Source organism: Pelodiscus sinensis, chromosome 4, assembly GCF_052426305.1.
Source record: "Pelodiscus sinensis isolate ZL-2025 chromosome 4, ASM5242630v1, whole genome shotgun sequence".
Lineage (NCBI taxonomy): Eukaryota > Metazoa > Chordata > Testudines > Trionychidae > Pelodiscus > Pelodiscus sinensis.
Window position 1 is genome coordinate 135,988,805 of NC_143055.1, and position 20,343 is coordinate 136,009,147.

At 46.7% G+C, this 20,343-nt stretch overlaps 1 protein-coding gene and 1 long non-coding RNA gene across 2 annotated transcripts; one reads left to right on the top strand and one right to left on the bottom strand.

Annotated features, from left to right (window-relative positions):
- Positions 1–1,209: 1,209 nt before the first annotated feature.
- LOC102445743 (uncharacterized) lies at positions 1,210–18,665 on the top strand. The gene is made up of 3 exons (XR_332404.5): positions 1,210–1,308; positions 1,734–1,862; positions 18,428–18,665. It is a non-coding gene; the product is annotated as an uncharacterized LOC102445743 (long non-coding RNA).
- SARAF (store-operated calcium entry associated regulatory factor) lies at positions 6,409–19,449 on the bottom strand. Its single transcript, XM_075929215.2, has 6 exons — positions 19,287–19,449; positions 17,618–17,793; positions 15,776–16,184; positions 13,504–13,612; positions 11,246–11,361; positions 6,409–9,572 (listed from the first exon to the last, which is right to left on the bottom strand). Exons 1-6 carry the CDS (start codon positions 19,375–19,377, stop codon positions 9,547–9,549), a joined length of 927 nt encoding a protein of 308 aa, XP_075785330.1. The 5' UTR covers positions 19,378–19,449; the 3' UTR covers positions 6,409–9,546.
- Positions 19,450–20,343: the final 894 nt, after the last annotated feature.

The following is a 20,343-nucleotide window of genomic DNA, read 5'->3' on the forward strand; positions in this document are numbered from 1 at the left end:
TCCTCCCTGCCTCACTGCAGCAGCGTCATGGTGGGGCAGCAGGAAGGGAACAAGGGAAGCGATGTCCCCAGATGCCTACCCACTATTTACCGCTCTGAAGCTGTGAGGTGGAGGAGATCAGTGGCCCAAGAAATATTGGGCAAGTGTAGCAACGCAATAGGCCTCCTGCCAGTTCCCGGAAAACACGCCGGAGGAGGCGAAGAGTCAGGCTTTGTCTGCACAGGGAAGCGTATTGGCGTGGCAAAGGCCTGTCTACAGAGCAATGCTTCTTTGAGGTAAGTTTTCCCCATGCTGCTATAGGTGGCAGAGGGCTAGGGCTTGAGGGCTCAGCCCCCTGGTCTGCCTTGCCACCTCACCGCCTGCCTGCATGCCCAGCTCCGTAGGAGAAGTCCCGTGTCTGGCAGCACCACAGCCAGGACCCCTGAGGTGGGGTCTTGTGGTAGGAGGGGCCCCACCTGTCCGCAGGCTCTTGTGTGTCTTAAGATGCTGTGGCAGGTTTCTTTGAATCATCAAGAGCCAAGGGGCAGGAGAAGGGAGCTGGGCCCTGCCCATGAGACAGGAACCACCCCTGCAGCAATGGCAGCTCCTTCTCCAAGGCCCCACGTTCCTGGCCTCTCCTCTGCACTGGGCTAGGCTAGAGACAGCATCCCCCCTCCACACACACACTGGAGACCAAACCTGACACCCTCCCCCGAGAAGAGACTCATCCTGCATACACCCAGGAGTGAGGATGCAGCCCCCTCCCAGAATATTTTCACTGTCCGCCTCCGACTGTGACTAAACCAGGGTAACGTCGCCAGCAGAGTGCAGCCACAGAGCCCACCCCGCTTTGCCCCTTCCCAAGCCATGCACAGAAGTCTGGCCCGCGGTGCCCTGCTCTGCACACCCCGCCGGCCCCGGACAAGGCTTTCGATGGGCTAGTCCGCCTAGCTGTGCCTCAGTCCTTACGCCAGCATGACTCCCTGCGTGGACGCTCCTGGCTGGAGCGCCACTAAAAGCTCCACCCTAGGAATCACTGTGAGGCCGTTCTCTGGCCTGTGTCATTATACTGGAGCCACTCCGGCAGGGGAGGGTTACAGACCAGCCAGAGGAGGCGTGTGCAGTGCTGGCCAATCAGGGTGGAGAGCAGTCAGCCAATCAGGACCAGGCTGGGCTCTAGAAAAGGCTGCAGCGCTGAGGGGCACTCATTCTTGTTCTGGCTGGGAAGGGAGTAGGAGCACCTGGAGAGAGCAGGGGTGGGCAGGGTCAAGGGAGATGGAGGGAGGCTCCAGGTGGTGCCCTTGCTACAGGGGCCGAGAAGGTGCAAAGGTTCGTGGGGAAGTAGCACCAGGAACAGGAGCGGTAAAGGGGCGAGGAATGGCTGCTGCCAGAGGGTCCCTGGGGTGGGACCCAGAATAATGGGTGGGCCTGGGGCTGCCCTTCCCCTTTCAGTGCTTCTGTGGAGTGTAGCCAACGGGTGGCAGCAGCAAGTGCAGGACGATCTGTGCTGCGCGCTGTTTCACTGCCAGTGTCGTCCAGGGCAAGCAGGGGCCATGCTGGGCCAACACACTAGCCGGTTTCGAGCCTCAGTGCTGAAACAGTCTGGACACCCTTGCAGCTAAATGGTGGTCAGCACGGACCTAGTGGCACCTATTTCTGACCCCCACTGCCAGCAATGGGCACTTTTCTAGCATAGACCAGGCCCCAGAGAGAAGCACAGAAGGGGCTTGATTTCACCTCTGTTGCATTTGCAGTCTGGGCCTTCCAACGTCGCTGAGCGAATGCTGCAGAAAGCGCTGCGGTGCACTGCACACACAAGGCAGCACTGAAGCATCCTGCCAAGGCCTGAACAAATGCTGATGCAGCATTTCCCCTGGACAAAGGTCAGTCCTGTTTCACTGGCTTCTGAGTTCACTATCTTCTGTAGCAGTGCCGTCCTCTCCCCATCCCCAGTCTTGCAAGGAGCGCTGTGGGGCAGCCCCTACAGCGAGGGGCGGGGAGGGCTGCTGACTCAGAAAAACGCACCGCTCCGGTCATCTGGTGAAGTGGGCTGTGCCCACAAACACTCATGATCCCAACGACATGTTTTGTGAGTCTGTAAAGTGCTCCCAGTCCATTGGTTGTTTTGTACATTAATCAGAAAAACCAGTCAGGAGCTGCACAAAAGTGAGAGGCAAAAAACAACCCCCTCCCACACCCTCACTGAGGTGGCCCCCAGTTGAGGAGAGCCCCTGCCCATGTCCCCTCACACACCAGGCTAGTAGATTTTGTGGGCCCTCCTAGGCTCTGGGGAGGGGCCAAAATGAGGGGTTCAGTTTGTGGAAAGGAAGGGGCTGCTGGGAAGCAGGCTGAGGATGTGGGTCCGGGTGGGGGGGGAAGTACAGGAGCGGAGCCCCAACCCTCAGGGGCTGGATCCAGGCTCGTTGGGGGCTGCATCTGGCCCCCGGCCTTAGGTTCCTCACCCCGGCCCTACAGCCACACAGAGGCCTGCTTGTTGGGAGAGGAGGGCTACCACTCTGTCAGAGACCCATTCCAAGAGCCTTATCCCACTGCCGCATAGGACACAGCATTCGTTCACGCTGTAGGAAAAGACCAAATCACTTCAGTCAGCATTAGAAAGTTACTGATTTCAAACCAATTTTCCCCCTAAACCACTGCAGGGAAACGCTGCTTTTCTTTATCTACTGGCTTGTTAGAAACAAGCGTAAACCACACTGAGGGAGTGCCTAGACTATGGCCCTCTTTCGACAGAGGGATGTAGATTAGACACTTCGAAATTGCAAATGAAGCCGGGATTTGAATTTCCCATGCTTCATTTGCATAATCGCATCATGACGCTCTTTCGAAAAAGCCCTGTTTCAAAAGTGAAACCAGCCTAGACGTGGGTCTTTCGAAAATAGAAGCCATCTTCCAAAGATCCTACAAACCTCAAAAAATGAGCGCCATGCCGTGATTATGCAAATGAAGCGTGGGAGATTCAAATCCCAGCTTCATTTGCAATTTCTAAGCATCTAATTTACATCCCTCTGTTGAAAGAGGGATGTTGTCTAGACGTGCCCTGGGAGTGGGGACTCTTTGCTGGAGCCTTTGCAAGCCATTTGCATGTTCCTGTCCACACTGGCCAATCAGGGCTACTTTGCCGTGTGCTTGTGCCGGACTGAGTGGAGCTCGCTTGACTTACTCTGAAGCGAAGCGGTGCCTATGCAAACGGCTCTGCTCATTTACTTAACGGGCCCTGAGCCTGAATGGGACCTTGCTCCCGAGCTCAGTTTTGCCACACTGGGATGTATCTCACTTCACTGGAGTGACTGGCCACTTGTGGCGTAAGAGCCAGACTCAAAGGTCACTTCAGACGCTCTGCTGCCAGTTGAAATTCTTGTCCCAAGTGAGGTGCTCAGGCTCCCCAGGTAAGGTTGGGGAGAGACATTAACCGCAGGAAGCTTAGCCCGATGACACTGCTTCAGGTCAGTGAGGGTGGCAGAATCAGAGTCAGACTGGCCAGGCCAGAAGGGACCAACATGATCTACTCTGCCTCCTGCACATGGCAGGCCGCAGAACCTCCCCCACCTTAATCAGCCACTCTTAACTCAGCCAGGTCACAGACAACCCACCACTTATTCTCGTTCAAACAAGCAAGTGCCCCTGCCCCCCTGCAGAGTGAGACAGAAAATGCCAGGGTCTCTGCCCGCTGGGCGGGGGAGGAATCCCAAATACGGGGATCAGTTAGATCCTGAGTAAGTGGGCAAGACCCACCAGCCGGACACCTGAGAGAGACTTCTCAGTACTAACTCGGAGCTCCCCACAGCTACTGCCCCATTTCTTACTGTTCTGTATTTGCTAATAGCTGTCAATGATGGGCCATGTGCCACCATCTCATCATACTCCCCCCTCAGTAAGTGTCAAGCTCAGTCTAGTGCCCTCACTACTCCCTTGGCAGGCTGCTCCAGACCGTCACGCCTCTGACAGCTAGAGCCCTTCGTCTAATTTCATTCCTAACCTTATTGTTGGCCAATTGATACCCGTGTTTTCGTGTGCCAGGATTAGTCCTTAACTGTAATGAAACCTCTCCCTGCATGGTCTTTACCCTCTGGTGTATGTATAGAGAGCACCCTGAATTTGGTTAGGTAAGCAAGCCAAGCTCCTTAAGGCTTCTCTCAAACGGTAGGTTCACCATTCCTCTGATCATCCTAGTAGCTCTTCTCTGCACCTGTTTCAGTATGAATCTTTCTTAAACATGCAGTAGCCCAGATAAGGTCTCACTTGTGTTGTGTGTAATGGTACCATCACTTCCCAACTGCTTCTGGAAGTACCTCCACTGAAGCTCTATAGGTCTGCTTCACACTGGCAGCTCATGGCCATCCTGTGATCCTACGATGCCATGTCATTCCCTTCCTCTGTGTCCCAAAGATACCTCTCCAACTTAGTCCTGAAATGCCTGATGCTGCACTTTGCACTGTTAAATGTCCTCCCGTTTCTGTTCCTCCTGTTCTTAGGGTTTCCACATCATCTTGCATAATATTCCGATCCTCCCTCGTGTTGGCAATACCGCCCAGCTTTGTGTCAGCCACAAAGCTTTCTTTGGATGCTCCCACACTAAGGAAAATGTGAAATAAGACTTGTCCCGAGAGTAGCCCTTGAGGGACTGGTCTGACAGCTCACCTTTCAGCATCACCTGTTGGAGTCTCCCCTTTAACTAGTTCCCTTTTGCTTCTCAAATCAATCCCCATCTTCTCCACTTTAACTCATTCCCAAGTGGTACTGTAGCAGATACTTCACAGAGATCCTGGCTAATTAGAGCTACTGCATTTTCTTTGTCTAGGTGGAAATGAGCTTCTCAAAGAAAAAGATCCGATTGGTCTGGCACAATCTAACATGGTTTTACAAAATTTAGATGTTTATCCCCATGTATTTCTCTCTCTAACTCCTCTATCTTTCAAAATTTGGTCTAAAACCTCACATAGGCTTGAGGTCAAATTACTGCATCTGAAATTTTCCAGATCACTTCCCCCTTTCTTAAATATAGTTCCTTGTGATTGCATACTCCCCTGTATTCAGACCTTATATGCTAGTGTGATAATATTTGTACAGAATATCTTTGGAAGGTAGGTTTGAAAACTCTTAATTTGCTGATAAGTGTTGTTCTGGTAAAAGTGTGGTGATATTGTATGTGAAGTTATAAGATTGCTGTGCATGGCATTAACATGTTTTCCAAACCACACAGCCCTGCCCAGAGGGGCAAACAGATCTGTCCTAAACAAAGGAATGTGTGCTGTTAATTTGCATGTAAGTCGTAAACAGTCCTCAAGCAGCAAGAGAAGATAAAGGAAATTCAAACTGGTTAAAAAACCAGCAGGGAACATTCTTCTGCATAGACTTTTTGGCTCCTGGTTCTCAGCTGGAAATACTTTTCCAGAAGGGACCTTAAGGTACTCCCCCTCACTCCCTACCCATCACAAGCACTGTACCTGAAGGGACAAAGGCTACAACTGCTGTGCTATGTCTACACTTGGCTTCTTGCGTGAGAAATGTGCAAATGAGGCTAAGCGTGGAATATCGCTGAGCCTCATTTGCATACCTAATGAGCCGCCATTTTTGCTCTTGCGCCAGAAGGAGCTGTCTACACTCCCTCTTCTTGCGCAAGAAAAACCCTCTTCGCGATGCCGTTATTCCTGAAAATAATCAGCATAGCGGCATTGCGCAAGAGGGTTTTTCTTACGCAAGAAGGGGCAGTGTAGACAGCTCCTTAGGTACGCAAATGAGGCTCGGCGATATTCCATGCTTAGCCTCATTTGCATATTTCTCAGGCAAGATCCCGCCAGTGTAGACATAGCCCTGGTCTCTGGAAGTGTTCTCACCTACAGAGCATAGGTGATAACTCCATGGACACTGTGGGGCTGGAGCACCCACAGGGGAGAAAGAAGCCCACCTCCCCATGTCTCCCGCCAGAGGCAGGCCCCACCCATCAGCCCATCCCCAGTGAAGTCATGGGCCTTCACATTCATAGGCTTGTTCAGGATTGGGCTCTGAGCTGGTAGAGTCCATACATGCACACCCAGCCGTGAGGGAAGCTCTGAATGCCATGCTGCCTGAGTTACAGCAGAGACGTGAATTGCCATCTCTGCCATCCCCCAGCAGTGCAATGGGGTTGGGAGTCTCACCCTCCCTGAGAAAGGGCTGTTGTGACAAAAGTCCTTCGAACCAGATGGATTCCTTCAGAACGCCAGATAATAGCAAATGTGAAATTGCAAAACTTCTTTGTAGACGAGAATTTAAACCTGTGTCTGTACCAAAAGACTGGAGGGTAGTTAACGAGATGCCAGTTTTTAAAAACTGCTTTAGAAAACATCCTGGCCATTATAGGCCAGTAAATCTAACTTCAGTACAGGGCAAACAGGCTCAAACTACAGTAAAGAACAGAATGGTCAGATACATAGATTAACATCATTTATTGTGGAAGAGTCAATATGGTTTCTGTAAAGGGCAATCAAATGCCTCATCAATCTACTAGAATTCTGAGAGAGGGTCAATAAGCATGTGGACAAGGGGGATCCAGTGTACCTAGTCTGAGAACCTTTGACAGGGTCCCTCACCAAAGGCACTTAAGCAAAGTTGCCATGGGATAAGAGGGGAGGGTTACAAGATGCGCATCAGAACAAACAGACATGAAATATTCAATACACACATTTAAGCATTAGCTGAAGCATGATACACACCCACACAGAATTCAAACTCCCTCCAGACACGGCCATGAGAAGGGGTATTTATCTTCATAGCAAGGAAACAAAGTGCTAAGAGAGCTAGAAAATAATTAAATAAGTTTAATGGCATGACAGACTGCTAAAAAAAATCAACATGGCTAAGTAAAAATAATCGACATCACATGGACAACAAAACCAAACCCTCCACCAAAACCAACTATCAAACTTTGCTGCCATTTACTACTCCCCACATGACCATAGATAGTTACATATGCATTCTAACAGGCCAGCGGTGAGACTAATTCTCTCTCCCTGCTTTACAGTTTAGTCTGTTCTCTAGCTTGAAAGAGTGAACCTGCTCAGTTCTTCTCCCCAACAGCCTTGTGATTGTCAGAGCTCTACCCCATCCCTGGATGTGCCCAACCTCCCAGATCAGTTACTGGCCTTCTGGCTGTATATGGGTGTCTCTCAGCCATTTAAGTTTAAGTGTTCCTTCTTTGGCTGTCAGGATCAGTAATGAGCAAGCCAAGGCCTGACTGCGGTGTTCCTTCAGTAGTCTTGGTCCCACTCACCCAGCAGAAAACAGATCCAGATCTCTTAGGTGGTGAAGTAGAACCTTACTACAAATGTGGGACTATTTTTTTAGTGTCAGTTCCTCATTCTGAATAGTTTCTTGGTTAACAAGAGTCTTGTAAGTTTAGTCTTCTTGTATGATACAAACCCTGAACTTGGGCAAAATAATCTTAAACAGCTGTAGCTTTTGTGTAATAGTAGTTGTGGTCACCTTTTTCTTTTTGCACCCAGTAGCATGGAGGCCAGGTTAACACTAGGGTTTTTGCTGGCATAGAAATGTCACTAACAAAACTACCAATCGAACAGCTATTATTGTACCATCTCGAGTTTCTAGTAGATATCTAGCCACAGTGTCATTATTCTCTTCTTACCTCCAGGTGTCCTTAGAGCATCCAGCGTCTTTGCTTTTCAAAGCAGCTCCTCTTTGCTTGCTAGAGCCAACCCTTAATGCAAGGAGGCCAGGGGAAGTTCTCATAGAGCCCATCATTGGTGGCTCCAAAATAGCATCAGAAAGCAATGTCAAAGGGCCACCAAACCCATGTTACACAAAAGCCAAGGGCATTTTCAAAATCAATCTGCAAAGCAAGTTGACGGCTCTGTAGGGGTTTTCCTGCACTGCATCTCAAAGCTGTGATTTTAGCACTCAAGCGAGTGCACTAAGGGTACGTCTAGACTACATGCCTCTGCTGACAGAGGCTTGTAAAATAGGCTACCTGACGTAGTCAATGAAGCGGGGATTTAAATATCCCTGGCTTCATTAAAATAAAAATGGCCGCTGCACTGTGCCGGCTCAGCTGATTGTTGGCACAGCGCGGCAGTCAAGATGTGGATTGGTCAACAGGGGAAGCCTTTCTCGACCGCTCCCTTATGCCTCGTGAAACAACCTGTACAGAAGCGGTTGACAAAGGCTTCCCCTGTCGACCGATCCGCGTCTTGACTGCCGCGCTGTGCCGACAATCAGCTGAGCCGGCACAGCGCAGCGGCCATTTTTATTTTAATGAAGCCGGGGATATTTAAATCCCCGCTTCATTGACTGTCAGAACCTATTTTACATGCCTTTGTCGGCAGAAGCACGTAGTCTAGACATACCCTAAAAGTATCAGCATGGCTATTAGTTCACTGGCTAGTTGCCCTACTCCAAGCCCTGAGTTTGGGCACGTAGTCTGAGCTGCCACAGCCACACTGCTAACTTAGCATGCAAGCTTGAGCTGGGCATCACGCCTCCAAGCTGCAATGTAGGCATCCTAGGAGTCCTGGATTCAGGTTCTGCATTCAGTCGCTGTCAATGTTCTCTCTAAACTTTTCCATCCACGTGTGCAATAACTTTTGTTACGTTTACCAAGGCATGCATGAATGTACACCACCAATAGAAATACATCTGCACAGCTTACAGGGGTGGTCGCAGTAAAGTGCTTATTACCAAGTTTGCAGTGTCCCATGAAATTACCTAACACAAGCTTGCAGATGCTGGAGCACAAAGACACCCGCACTGGAAAAAAACCTGGCTCCCAGGACATGGTTAAGCTAGTTATTTTGGAAGCCTGGGATAGGTATGATTGCCAGGTCACTAAAATACTAAAAATTGGATAGATATTGCTTTGTCGTTTTATTATAGGATTAGGAAAACAGGGTATGTTTTGATACCTGCTAAATCTCTGAACAACATGGCTGTATGCAAGCTCTCTGTTAGGGCTGTGAAAGTCACTGACTGTATTGATTCCTTCATTCCTCTCCCACACAGTTAGAGGCTTTAGTCTGAATGCTTCAAAATTAAAGTCTTCACCACCAAGAGCTCCCTGATCTTATGCCTATTTTCTTTTCAAAATATCCAAAGAATAACATCTACACGAGGACAGAACAAGTAGCAACGGACTTAAACTGCAGTAAGGGAGGTTTAGGTTGGAATTAGGAAAAAGTTCCTAATTGTCAGGGTGGTCAAACACTGGAATAAGTTGCCCAGGGAGATTTAAATATCTCCAGAGATGGAGAGTCCACAGAGTAGGTTAGAAAAATGTCTATCAGGGATGGTCTAGACAGTGCTGGGTCCTGCAATAGGGCAGGGTACTGGACTCAATGACTTCAAGGTCCCTTCCAGTCCTATTATTCTATGATCTAAATCCATGAAGCATCTTATTAAAATAAACACTAAGGTGTGGAGAGATTTCTAATTCTTCACCCAAATCCCTGGGAGAAAGATTTCAATAGGTTTTGAAACTGAAGTTGCATATGTTAAAAGGAAAGCACTAAAATGCAGGGAAGAAGGGTGTATTTAACTGCAACCACGTCAGGGAGACCATCATCTCCTTTTTGTACCTCCGTAACCTGCAAAGGAAAAAGAGTCATTGTAAAAAGCCTTAACAGCCTCAGCTCAGCATCAGCTTATAGACTTTAAGGTCAGAAGGGACCATTTTGATCATCTAGTCTGACCCCCTGCACAGTGCAGGCCACAGAATCTCACTCACCCACTGCTAGAATAATCCTCTCACCTATATCTCATATATTGAAGTCCTTGAAACGATGGTTCAAAGACCCCAAGATGCAGAGAATCCTCCCGCTAGTGACCCGTGCCCCATGCTATGGAGGAAGGCGAAAAACCTCCAGGGCCTCTGCCAATGTACCCTGGAGGAAAATTCCTTCCCGACCCCAAATATGGCGATCAGCTGAACCCTGAGCATGTGGGCAAGACTCACGAGCCAGACACCCAGAAAAAAGTTCTCTATAGTAACTCCTATCTTCCCACCATTGGCCTATTTACCACTGATAGTGAAAGGTCAATTAATTGCCAAGATCATGTTACCTCATCAAACCATCCCCTTCATAAACTCATCTAGCTTTATCTTGAAGCCAGATAGGTTTTTTTCCCTTATATCCATTTGTTCTTGTGTCCACATTGGTACTGAGCTTTCCATTTGGTTCCCACTCCTCTACACTCGTACATGTTGATAGCAGCGTCAAGAGTAGTGACAGGATTAAGGTGACACTGAGCTGGCCTGGGAAAGATTTCTAGGTGATGATCTGGACTGATCTCTGACAAGACTTTACTAAGACACACATGAATAATCACCACTAACAGGAGAGAGGAGAAATCCCTAATACAGGCTGCTGAAGTCTTCAGACAACTGAAGATGGGCCCAGTGCAGATAACATGATTTTCACTGGAGGCCTACAGGGAAGCTTCACATCTCTCATCTCTCTCTTGCAAACACTCCAGACCAGGAATGTGTTTGAATGCTGTGAGTGCATTTGCCAATGGGCCCTCAATCTGGAGGACAGTCTTTGGGTGCAACCATAATATAAATATTCATTAATCATTGAGAAATATCCTAGAACCGTGTTTCCCAGTTTTATTTGGCCATGGAACCCTTCTGAACTACTTAACTAGGTAGAGAAGGCTGAGGGGGAACACGATAAATACATAATGGACTGATGTAATTAATCCCCGTCTATAGAAAGATGGGGATTAATTGTTCTCCACGTCCACCAAGAAGTACTCCACTTTGTTAGCAGCAGGGGAGATTCAGGTTAGACATTAGGAGAAACTTTCTGACTAAGGATAGGGAAACACAGGAATAGGTTTCCAAGGGTGGCTGTAGAATCCCGACATGTATTTGTCCAACCTGTTAAAAATCTTCCATGACTGGGATTCTACAACCTCCTTTGAAAGCCTGTTGTAGAGCCTGACTATAGAGTTTAGCTGTAGCTCTGTCAGTTCCAGGAAAAACATTACCTCTGCCACCTCACTTGGCATTTCAGCTATCTGTTATTTACTCAATAACACTTTGGGGGAGAAGTTATGTACAGCAGGAAGTTCACACACAGTCAAGAAACTTTATGGAGAACATGTATTCAGCAACAAGAAGTTTTATTTAGCCTAGAAGGAGCTGATCCAAAATCCACTAAAATCTTATGGAATCTGTCCGTCCATTCCAACATGCTTTGGATCAGCCCCAAACCTCTTGAGGGACTGCAGGAAAATAAAGCCATCTTTGCCTTACCAGAAGCAGTTCTTGTCCCTGAGGTGTGAGGCCCTGTAGAACCACTGGAATTTCCACCTGTAGGAGGGGGAGCAGTAGGACTGGTGTATGGAAAATATGAGGAACGTGGTTGTGACCTGATAAGAGAAATGGTTTAAGCGTTTGTTTTTTTATGAATGGTCACTCTGAGCAAAACATCTTTTAAAAAGACAAATCTGAGTAGAAAAGTAGAGTTGCAACATTATACTTATTTTTAGGCCTACAAATTAGCAAAGTGCAAAAAGGAATTAGACAGCTACATGAATAACGAGGATTTTCTGAGTTATACTTAATGCTAATAAGTTTTGGAAGAGATTAAATCTCTTGCTTCAGCATTTGCACCCTTGCGCCTTGTTCTTTCACAAGTGTGAAAATGTTGGCCAAAGATCTGTTCTAAGTCAGGAAGCTGAAGTTAGGCTCTTAAATACTTATTTATGCCACTAAATAAGTGCCTTGAGTTTCCGGCATTCGGAGCACGCAAGAGTGCTGACTGATACCCAAAAGCACAGCTTTTCCATACAAACCGCTCCTGATGTTTAGACCAGTTTAAAGTTTAAAAAGCCCAGATACTTGAAACATGCTAGGAGCCCTAATGGGGTGATTTAAGTTACTTCAGCAAGCCACTGACCTATGAAGTGACATTATAAACACTTGTGTTTCATACTACTAAAGAAATTTGTACTCTGTATTCACTCTCGTCTATTAGCTTGGCTGCTTTTACTTCTGTTAGTGCTTCAGAGCTAAGAGTGTCAGCTCGGTTCTGTTGCTTCTTGTACATCAGAATAGGTCTCTGATCCCAAACTGTTCTTTTCTACAGCGCTCCCAGTTTGTGTCTCTCAGCTCCCGCCCAATTACTTTTCAAAGCAGACTGAAATTTCAGTACATTCCAGCATCCTTCATACTAGAGTTATGGAGCTTTTATCTGTTGGTTGGTATCCCAATTTTCCCCTTTAAAGAGTAGGTAAATACACTCGCCCCTTATATTACGACGTTCCAATAAAAGGTGAGTTAGCATATCTGCATGTAGCTCAGTAACTTGATAAACAAAACACTCCTGGGCAAGATCAGTTTGAGCTCTGAAGAGCCATATAACTCCACTAGCATGGCAGGTATTGCTACTCCTGCTAAGCTGTTGGGAAGAATTTACAAGAGGTTTTGATTTTTTAAATAAACATTTCAATATCTGAGCCCACATCTGAAGTTACTTTATTACTGTAAACCAGACTTTGCTTCTTTGTACAAAGTAATCAAGTAAAAGTCCTTTGTAGTACTATTATTTTGTTTACATTTTCAAATACTTTATTTTTTATTACAAGTATTTGCACTGTAAAAAACAAAAGAAATAGGCCTGCATTTAACCACGAACATTAACCAATGAGCCCAGAGTCATTGGTTAACCCCGTACATTGTTACACTTTCAAATACGAACTCTGGTGGCCAAAGTATCAAAGGGCATACAAATGTCTGGAATATCTGGGACCTAAATACCTTGCAATGCCATTTACAAAGTATGGCAATTTGAAGCTAAGAAGCCAGCAGCATTATCTTCTGCAAATGTAAACAACTTTGTCTGTCTTAGTGGTTGTCTGAACAAAAAGTAGGACTGAGTGGATTTGTAAGCAGTAAAGTTTTACATTGTTTTATTGTTGAGAGCAATTATGTAACAAAAATCTACATTTGGAAGTTGCACTTTCCTGATAGAGATCACTTTACAGTATTTTTCTGAGCTAGAATGAAAAATAATTATAAATATAATTTTACAGTGCAAAAAGTGGTGCTGTAGACTTCGTCTTCTGTGTTTGTAACTGAAATCAAGTGTAGAAAAAGATGAAAAAAACCCCCACCAAATACATTTCAATTGTTATTGTTAAAGTGTGATTAAAATTGCAATTTTCATAACTGATTAACAGCCCCCAGTACATTACATTACTTCAGTTATTAATATTTTCAGCTATGTCACAGGAGAAATTCCACATAGCTTGTTTACATTATTTCTAAAATTTGAAGTTCATCTAAACAAGCTACAATGGTAGGTGCTTCACAAACAAAACCAGTCTCAAAGCACCCTTTTAAAATGCCTCATTCTGCTGCAGCTTCCGCCTGAATTGCTATTGTGGCAGGATTCTGCAGCTTGGCTGACGCAGGAGCCTGCAATTTCCAATACAGAAGCAATGTGAATGTCCACACGACATGGAGTAAGGACTATGAGGAACAGGCAGAGCTGTGAGCACAGTGCTTACCTTTGATTACCAGCCAAGTACCCTAGTAGGCCTCCTGCTCCAAGTCCAGTCCAAAACCCCGGTCCTGAATTGGCCTCATAACTGGAACCGCCACCAAAACCACCAGCTCCTTCATTCAAATTGCAATGAAAAACAAAACAAAAACAATCAACTTTGTCAATGGCAATTAACCATTCTCAAGAGTCAAGAATACTCCACATTCAAGAATTATTTTAACAGAGGAGTACAGTGAAACTGGCTTCAGTGGACCCATTCCCATTTGAAGAGCTTCAGAGAGTGGTTCTGCTTTGGAAAATGACTCCATTAAAATGGCACCTTCTGTTCATTAGTTATATTACAGTAATGCTGAGTACCTCCATCCAAGATGAGGGGCTCTGTTACTAGGCACTGGGTAAGAACACATTAAGAGACAGTCCCTGCACCAAAGAGCTTACCCTTTAAAGAGGCAAGACAGATAAAGCCAGGGAAGTGAGGCAACCTGTCTGAGATTCCATAGCAGATCAGTGGCCAAGCTGGGGACAGAACTCTCCACTCATTGTCACTCAACAGATTTTCCACCATGTTGAGTAACTGAATAAGTTGAATAGTATGGGCTCATTCTCATGACAAACACCATCATCACATTTTTCTCATGGTAGTTCTGACTCAAGTGTGTGTTAGCAGAACTGTTAATTAAGATCACAATACAAAAGCATCATTAGTGCTGATGGAGAACTCAGGGGAAACCCGCTTCACTTAAATCTCTGGTTGAATCTGAAGAATTATCAGCAAGAAAAAGCTTGCAAACAGAAACCTTTAAACGTGGAGTCAGAGGCAACATGGAACTTCCCAATGTCATTTGTTGTCACATTTTAGAGTAGAACTGCACTGTACATTTAAAGTACCAGGCATCAAGATAAGGAAGTTTAACAAAAGTATCACAGGGCAAAGGTAGAGAAAAATGTATTCATAACTAAAAATAAGGGAAGTGATCAGTGCTGTCATTCCAAAATCCCCCTGGACTCGCCCAATCTGCTGGAAACATCACACACACAGTATTTAGCCACAGTAGCTGGAGGGAATCAATAAGGTATCTGAGAGGAGTTTAAAAGGTTTACAAACAGGGAAAATTTCCCAACATCTGAAATCTGTTGGCCCTGGCAAGGACAGAACCTTGGCTAATCCTGGACGATAAGGAATGGGATGGAAGAAGAAAACGACTTTGTTGTGTGCTTGACAACACCTAGCAAAGTAGGGCACTGGGCAACAGCTGGGGTGTGCAGGTACTTCACAACAGAAATACATAACATAGGTTAAAGCTCTAAAATCCGGGACTCTGGTCCAGCAACATCTGCAGTCTGGCAGGACCAGATTCAGACGTGCAGCCCTGGCCAGGGCTGATGGTAAAGAGCGCAACCCAGTCTGAGCTGGTGCGGCGAGGGAAATCTCCTCAGTCAGGGCTGGCACGGTGGGGGAAACAGCCTCGGTCAGGGCTGACACAGTGAGGGCAACAGCCCTGGCCAGCGCAGACAGCAAGGAATGCAGCCCCACTAGGGAGGGAGGTAGCAGGGCCAGCGGCCAGGAATGCAGCTAGTAAGGTGGGGAGCGCAGCCCTGTCCGGGGCTGGCACAGTGGGAAATACAGCCTTGGCCAGGGCTGGAGTCAGTGGGGCCAGCAGCTGGGTGTGCAGGCCCAGTTGGGGCTGGAGGCAGTGGGCAGGCAGCATAGGGCGCAGCCCCAGCCAGGAGCAGAGCCTTGGCCTCCCCTTGTCAGACAAACTCCGTAGTTCAGGACCTCTCCAGTCCTGAGGGTGCTAGACAAGGGAAGTTTGACCTGTAACAATAGCCATCAGTGTGCAGGAGAAAATCACCAGGGACACTAATGGGCACATGGCATTAACCCATGGTTTAGAACAGAGGTGTGGAATCTTGTTTGGGTTGGGGGTCACTGATCCATAGAAAAATCAGTAGCGGGGGGGAACCCAAAACCCTCATGGATGTGGCCCCCAACTGAGAAGGGCAGCCAGGCCTCCCACTCTTTGAGGATCAGTAGGAGTTGGACACCTAGCACCTATCTGTGCCTGTGAAAGTCTCTCCCAAAGAGTATATTGGAAAGCTAGTTGCAACTTTAGCAATGGAGTTATGACTGTGGGCCCCACAGCTGACATTCACACGTGACAACGCATGCACATGTTGTTTTCCTTTTTTAAACTATTCCCTCCCCTGTTTGCTGCAGCCAGAGCAATACCTTATTACTTTTTATTTCTAACACTACAACAAGTGTAGAACCACACCTGTGAAGCTGGATTTGAAACCAGGAGGAGGTGGTGGTGGTCTCTGACGATTCTCCCAAGACATCCTAGAATATCCATCATCATTAGAGAAATCCTGCTGAGGCACGTGGTTACTGAGGAATAACTTGTAACATCCATAAGCAAGGAGCAGAAGCACTATTACGACAATCACTCCAGATGTAGAGTCAGAGGAATCCTGAGAATTCACTTTGTTTGATTGGAAATAGCTGGAGCCAAAGCTTCCAAAGTTGTTAGTTTTTCTTTGGCCTTCCTCAGTTAACTCTAACGCATACTGCAAGCCACAAGATCCCCTTAAGATGTAAGGGTCATCTGGATAATCATAGCCTTCACAGCTCACTTCAATTCTTCCAAAGCGATAGGAGTTGTCCAAGTCTGCCTTACACTCCCACTGAAAGTAGTAAACAAAACTCAAAGTAGTAACCATTTCCTGGAAAGTAGGTGACAGTAGATTTTTTTTTCTTACAATCATTGCTATAGTTCAATCTATCTAATAAAATAATCAGCTAAAAACAGTAATTAAGAGAACTTCTGGACACTTGTATTTTAAAATTTAGCTACAAGATTCATAAACCTTTAAATGCAAGAAACTGAACATTCAAAAAGTAAAGCAATTGTAGCTTGAGAGTTTCAGTAGTTTGTTCATAAATCAGGTTTTTCTAAGCATTTCTAAAAAACACTGCAGAGTATCATGTAATACAAAAATTATAAGCACAATAAAAATATTTGAATAAGCATCCATCACAAGAAAGCTGTGTGGTAGTTGCACTGAAATACTAATCAAGGCCCCGATCCTGCAATCTGAAAAGTCAGCTAGGGATGTGTACTAGTAACCAACACTCAGGAGCAGCACCCCTGCTGGGCCCACTGTTAAAACAGATAGAAACTCTGGTTTTGGTTACAGGACACCTGGTTTGAGGTTTAGCTTAAATAGAGTGCCAGTAAACCTGTTTAAGATAAATCAAAATAAAGGTGTTAATACATCGTCTTGCATAGTTTAAACTAACCCAATTTAAAAATAAGTTAAACTTCAGCAACTTTCTTATGCAGACAAGACCTTACTTTTAACTAAAGAAAGATATGGGTAATATGGAAACTTTTGTATTGGTCTTAATTAGGTTTCTTAAAATACACTTAACATTTCAATTGGACTGGAAAAGTGTTCTTAACGTTAAAATTGTTCTTTTAATAAAAAGTTTATAACTTTTGCATAAAATCTAAGTTTAGGGTGTAAACTAATCAACAATATTCCTTTAAAACTATGCTTTAAACGGTCACTAAAGCAGTGGTGGGCAACCTGCAGCCCATCGGGGTACAATGTGTGGTCTGCAAGACATTTTGTTTACCGTTGCCCACATGGAGGACTGCAAGATTCTGCTGGTTTCTCTCTGCATATTTTTTTTTCCCTACTGGTATTACTAGAGTAACATGCACGTAAAGCCAGGGCATGTGGAGTGAGGTGTGTGCTGACTGCACGCAGCATTGACTGTGAGAGCCATGTGTTCCCTCTGCATCCAATTAAAGTGATGCTACAGTTCAATTGGTACACCCTGCAAATTCTGGGTAGGCAAGCACAGTTAGCCAAAATAATCCCAGGAGACCATTATGCGAGTCTTGTGGCCCAATGAGATAAAGGGCCATTCATGCAGCACATTTGCTAGCCTAGATTGCCTATCACTTCACTAAAGGATAAATCTACATTATAATTTAGAAGTGTCCTTGTGAGTCTTTACAGTTTATGGTTGCTGAAAATTTCATTCAGTCTGTGCAAAGATTTTTTTCTTATTTAGCATTTAATTTACATACATATTTAAGTGACTCTACCTGTATGTCAAAGCCATCCCAACCTTTGTTATGACACTGAACAACTGCAGGGACATATGCACATCTGGCTGTGCCTCCAGTACATTGTAGCTGGGGAACGGGAGATGTCCGCCGAGAAGTAGTATATTGGTCTTGGTAGAGAGTGAGAACTTGGACCTCCCGCAACAAAACTCTCCCTGAAACAGGAAGTACGCAAATTATCAGAACTAGTATGAATGAAGAATGCATTTCAAAACAAGACTAAATGTGAGTTAACACAAGCACCCTGCCAAGATGCTTTCAGAAACAGAGAATACTTTAGTATCAGAGGGGTAGCCGTGTTAGTCTGAATCTGCAAAAGCGACGAGGAGTCCTGTGGCACCTTATAGACTAACTGAAGTGTAGGAGCATAAGCTTTCGTGGGCAAAGACCCACTTCGTCAGTTGCATCTGACGAAGTGGGTCTTTGCCCACGAAAGCTTATGCTCCTACACTTCAGTTAGTCTATAAGGTGCCACAGGACTCCTCGTCGCTTTTGCAGAGAATACTTTAAACCACTTGAGACATCTAGCAACGTGATTGTGGCTGAAAGTCTGTGACACCTACAGACTCTGATAATAGGATACAGCCCTGTTTTACTCCTTTCAAAGAGATGTTACTGTGTATGTCACAGCCCCAGATGACACCTCACCAACAATATACAAGCTTATTGTGCAAGAAACTTTGTCTACAATGCAGTAGTTTCTCTCTGAATACTGAATCCCTGACTGTGTATTTACCATAGCAATGCTTGTGAACAAATTTGTTTTAAAAATATTTGTCTGCTTCATAGACTCCATAACAAGCTTTTGATGGGGAATCACGATTGAATCTGAAATGAGTACAAAATGGAAGTGGAGGAGAAAACTATGATGTCATGGTCCTCCCCAGTCAAGACAGAAATATACCTACTGAAATCTTTCAAGCATGAACATTTCAGCCTCACCTTTTTCTATTTACATGTGTAAATGACACATCACATATCAATGACATATGACCTCTCCTGGAACAATCCCAAGTCACATTCCCATTAAATCACAAACTAAATGATTGCTTCATCATGATGACTAAGAATATTATCACCTCCTCAAGAGGATTGCCAAGAACCTTGTACCTAAAACATCACTGCAATATATGAGACCTGTGAGGCAAACAAACTCCTCAAATCGTAATTTTTCAGTGGGACAAAAAAAACGAAACAATTAAATTCTGTTAGAGATTTGGATACAGATTCTAAATAATGCAAACATGAGAGCTGTCACAGCGGATTAGTATGAATGGTGCATCTAGGCCGATATTCAGCTGAGTGCGAACAGGGCAGTGGTTCTCAGCTCAGTTACCACTGTGGGGCCCAACAGTTCACTGTTTAACGAACGCAACTAACCCGGGGGTGGGCCGGGACCAGTGTGCGGGGCTAGTGCCCGCGATCCCCACCCCCACAGTGCAGCTACGGGAGGGTCGCGGCTCTGGCTGGCCGCAAATCACTGCCCGTGACACTCGCCCTGGCCACGGCTCGCAGCCACGAGCCCCTGCCACCCTGCGGGAGCAGAGCTCCCCTCGCAGCGGCAGCCCGCCAGGTGCCGCTGTGTCCTGCCCACCCGGCGTAACCGCCCAGGGGGGGCGGGGAGCTGCACGCGGCCCCCGGCTCGTACCCGGCTGCTCCCAGCCCCGCGCCAGCCCCGGCCCGCCGACGAGCAGCAGCAGCAGCAGAGAGACGAGCAGGCCCCGTCCGCCGGCCGCCATGACAGCCCAGGGTACTTCCGGCTGCACCGTCACCCGGCTCCTCTGATTGGCTGGCTGGCCATTGTTGGGTGCGGCTCCCTCGCGCCCCCTGCGGGTTAAACCGCCGCAGGAGCGCGAGACAGGTAGGCGCGACGGAGTTCTGCCCGCCCCCTTCCCCGCAGGGCCAATAGGAGAAGAGGAGCCTACCAGCTGGGCTCAGTCGCTTGCTCTGGGGAGGGCTCTGGCTGCCAATGCAGCTGCTGCAAAGGTCTGCAGCCTAGCACTGCCGAATCGGTGTGCCAGAACCGGTGGGCACGTGGTTTCGGTACTGAGGCTGTTTGGCATGGTCCCTCACTGCCCAGCACCCCCCCAAGGGGAGTGCCTCCCAGGCTGAGACTCTGCCCTGCTGCCACACTGGAGCTGTGGGCCAGTGTGGGCAGAGCTAAGAGTGTCTAGGGGCAAGTTTGTGGTCTCACAGTTAACAAAGAGTGATGCTGTGTGCAGAAGGGGCTTAGGAAGTGGAAGTTCGTGGGGCCTTCTAGGGCACAGTGGCTTCTGACTCCAGACCCAGTGGCTATAACACTTGCTCCCTTCTGCGCACATATTGACCTGGAAAAACTTAGAAAACAACTAATAGTCTAGCAGCTACTAATAGTCTAGCAGCACCTTAAAGACTACCATCTACAGGTTTTGTTAGTCTTTAAGGTGCTGCTAGACTATTCGTTGGTTTTTATTTTTTTTATTGTAATGTAAATTCTGCAGTGCCCAGCCCCCAGGCCCTGTCCCTTTGGCCATGCCTCTCAGGGGAAGGCAGGGCTTTGTCACAGACCCAGCTGGTGACCCAGTGTGGGTGAAACTCTGGGTCTCTTATGGCAGCAGGCAGACAAGGCTCACAGTGTCACCCTGCCACAAGGGCTAGGCTCCAACTCTTTGTACAGAAGGATGGCAGGACTGCAGGTGCTGGGGCTATAGGGAAAGCAGCACACC

Bases quoted from the DNA above. Each gene is read 5' to 3' on its own strand.
- SARAF (XM_075929215.2), bottom strand. From the start codon at position 19,377: ATGGCGGCCGGCGGACGGGGCCTGCTCGTCTCTCTGCTGCTGCTGCTG. The intron at 17,794-19,286 runs GTACGAGCCGGG...TTCCTGTTTCAG, and splicing joins GCGGGGCTGGGAGCAGCCGG to GGAGAGTTTTGTTGCGGGAG. The intron at 16,185-17,617 runs GTAGAGTCACTT...TACTACTTTCAG, and splicing joins GGGATGGCTTTGACATACAG to TGGGAGTGTAAGGCAGACTT.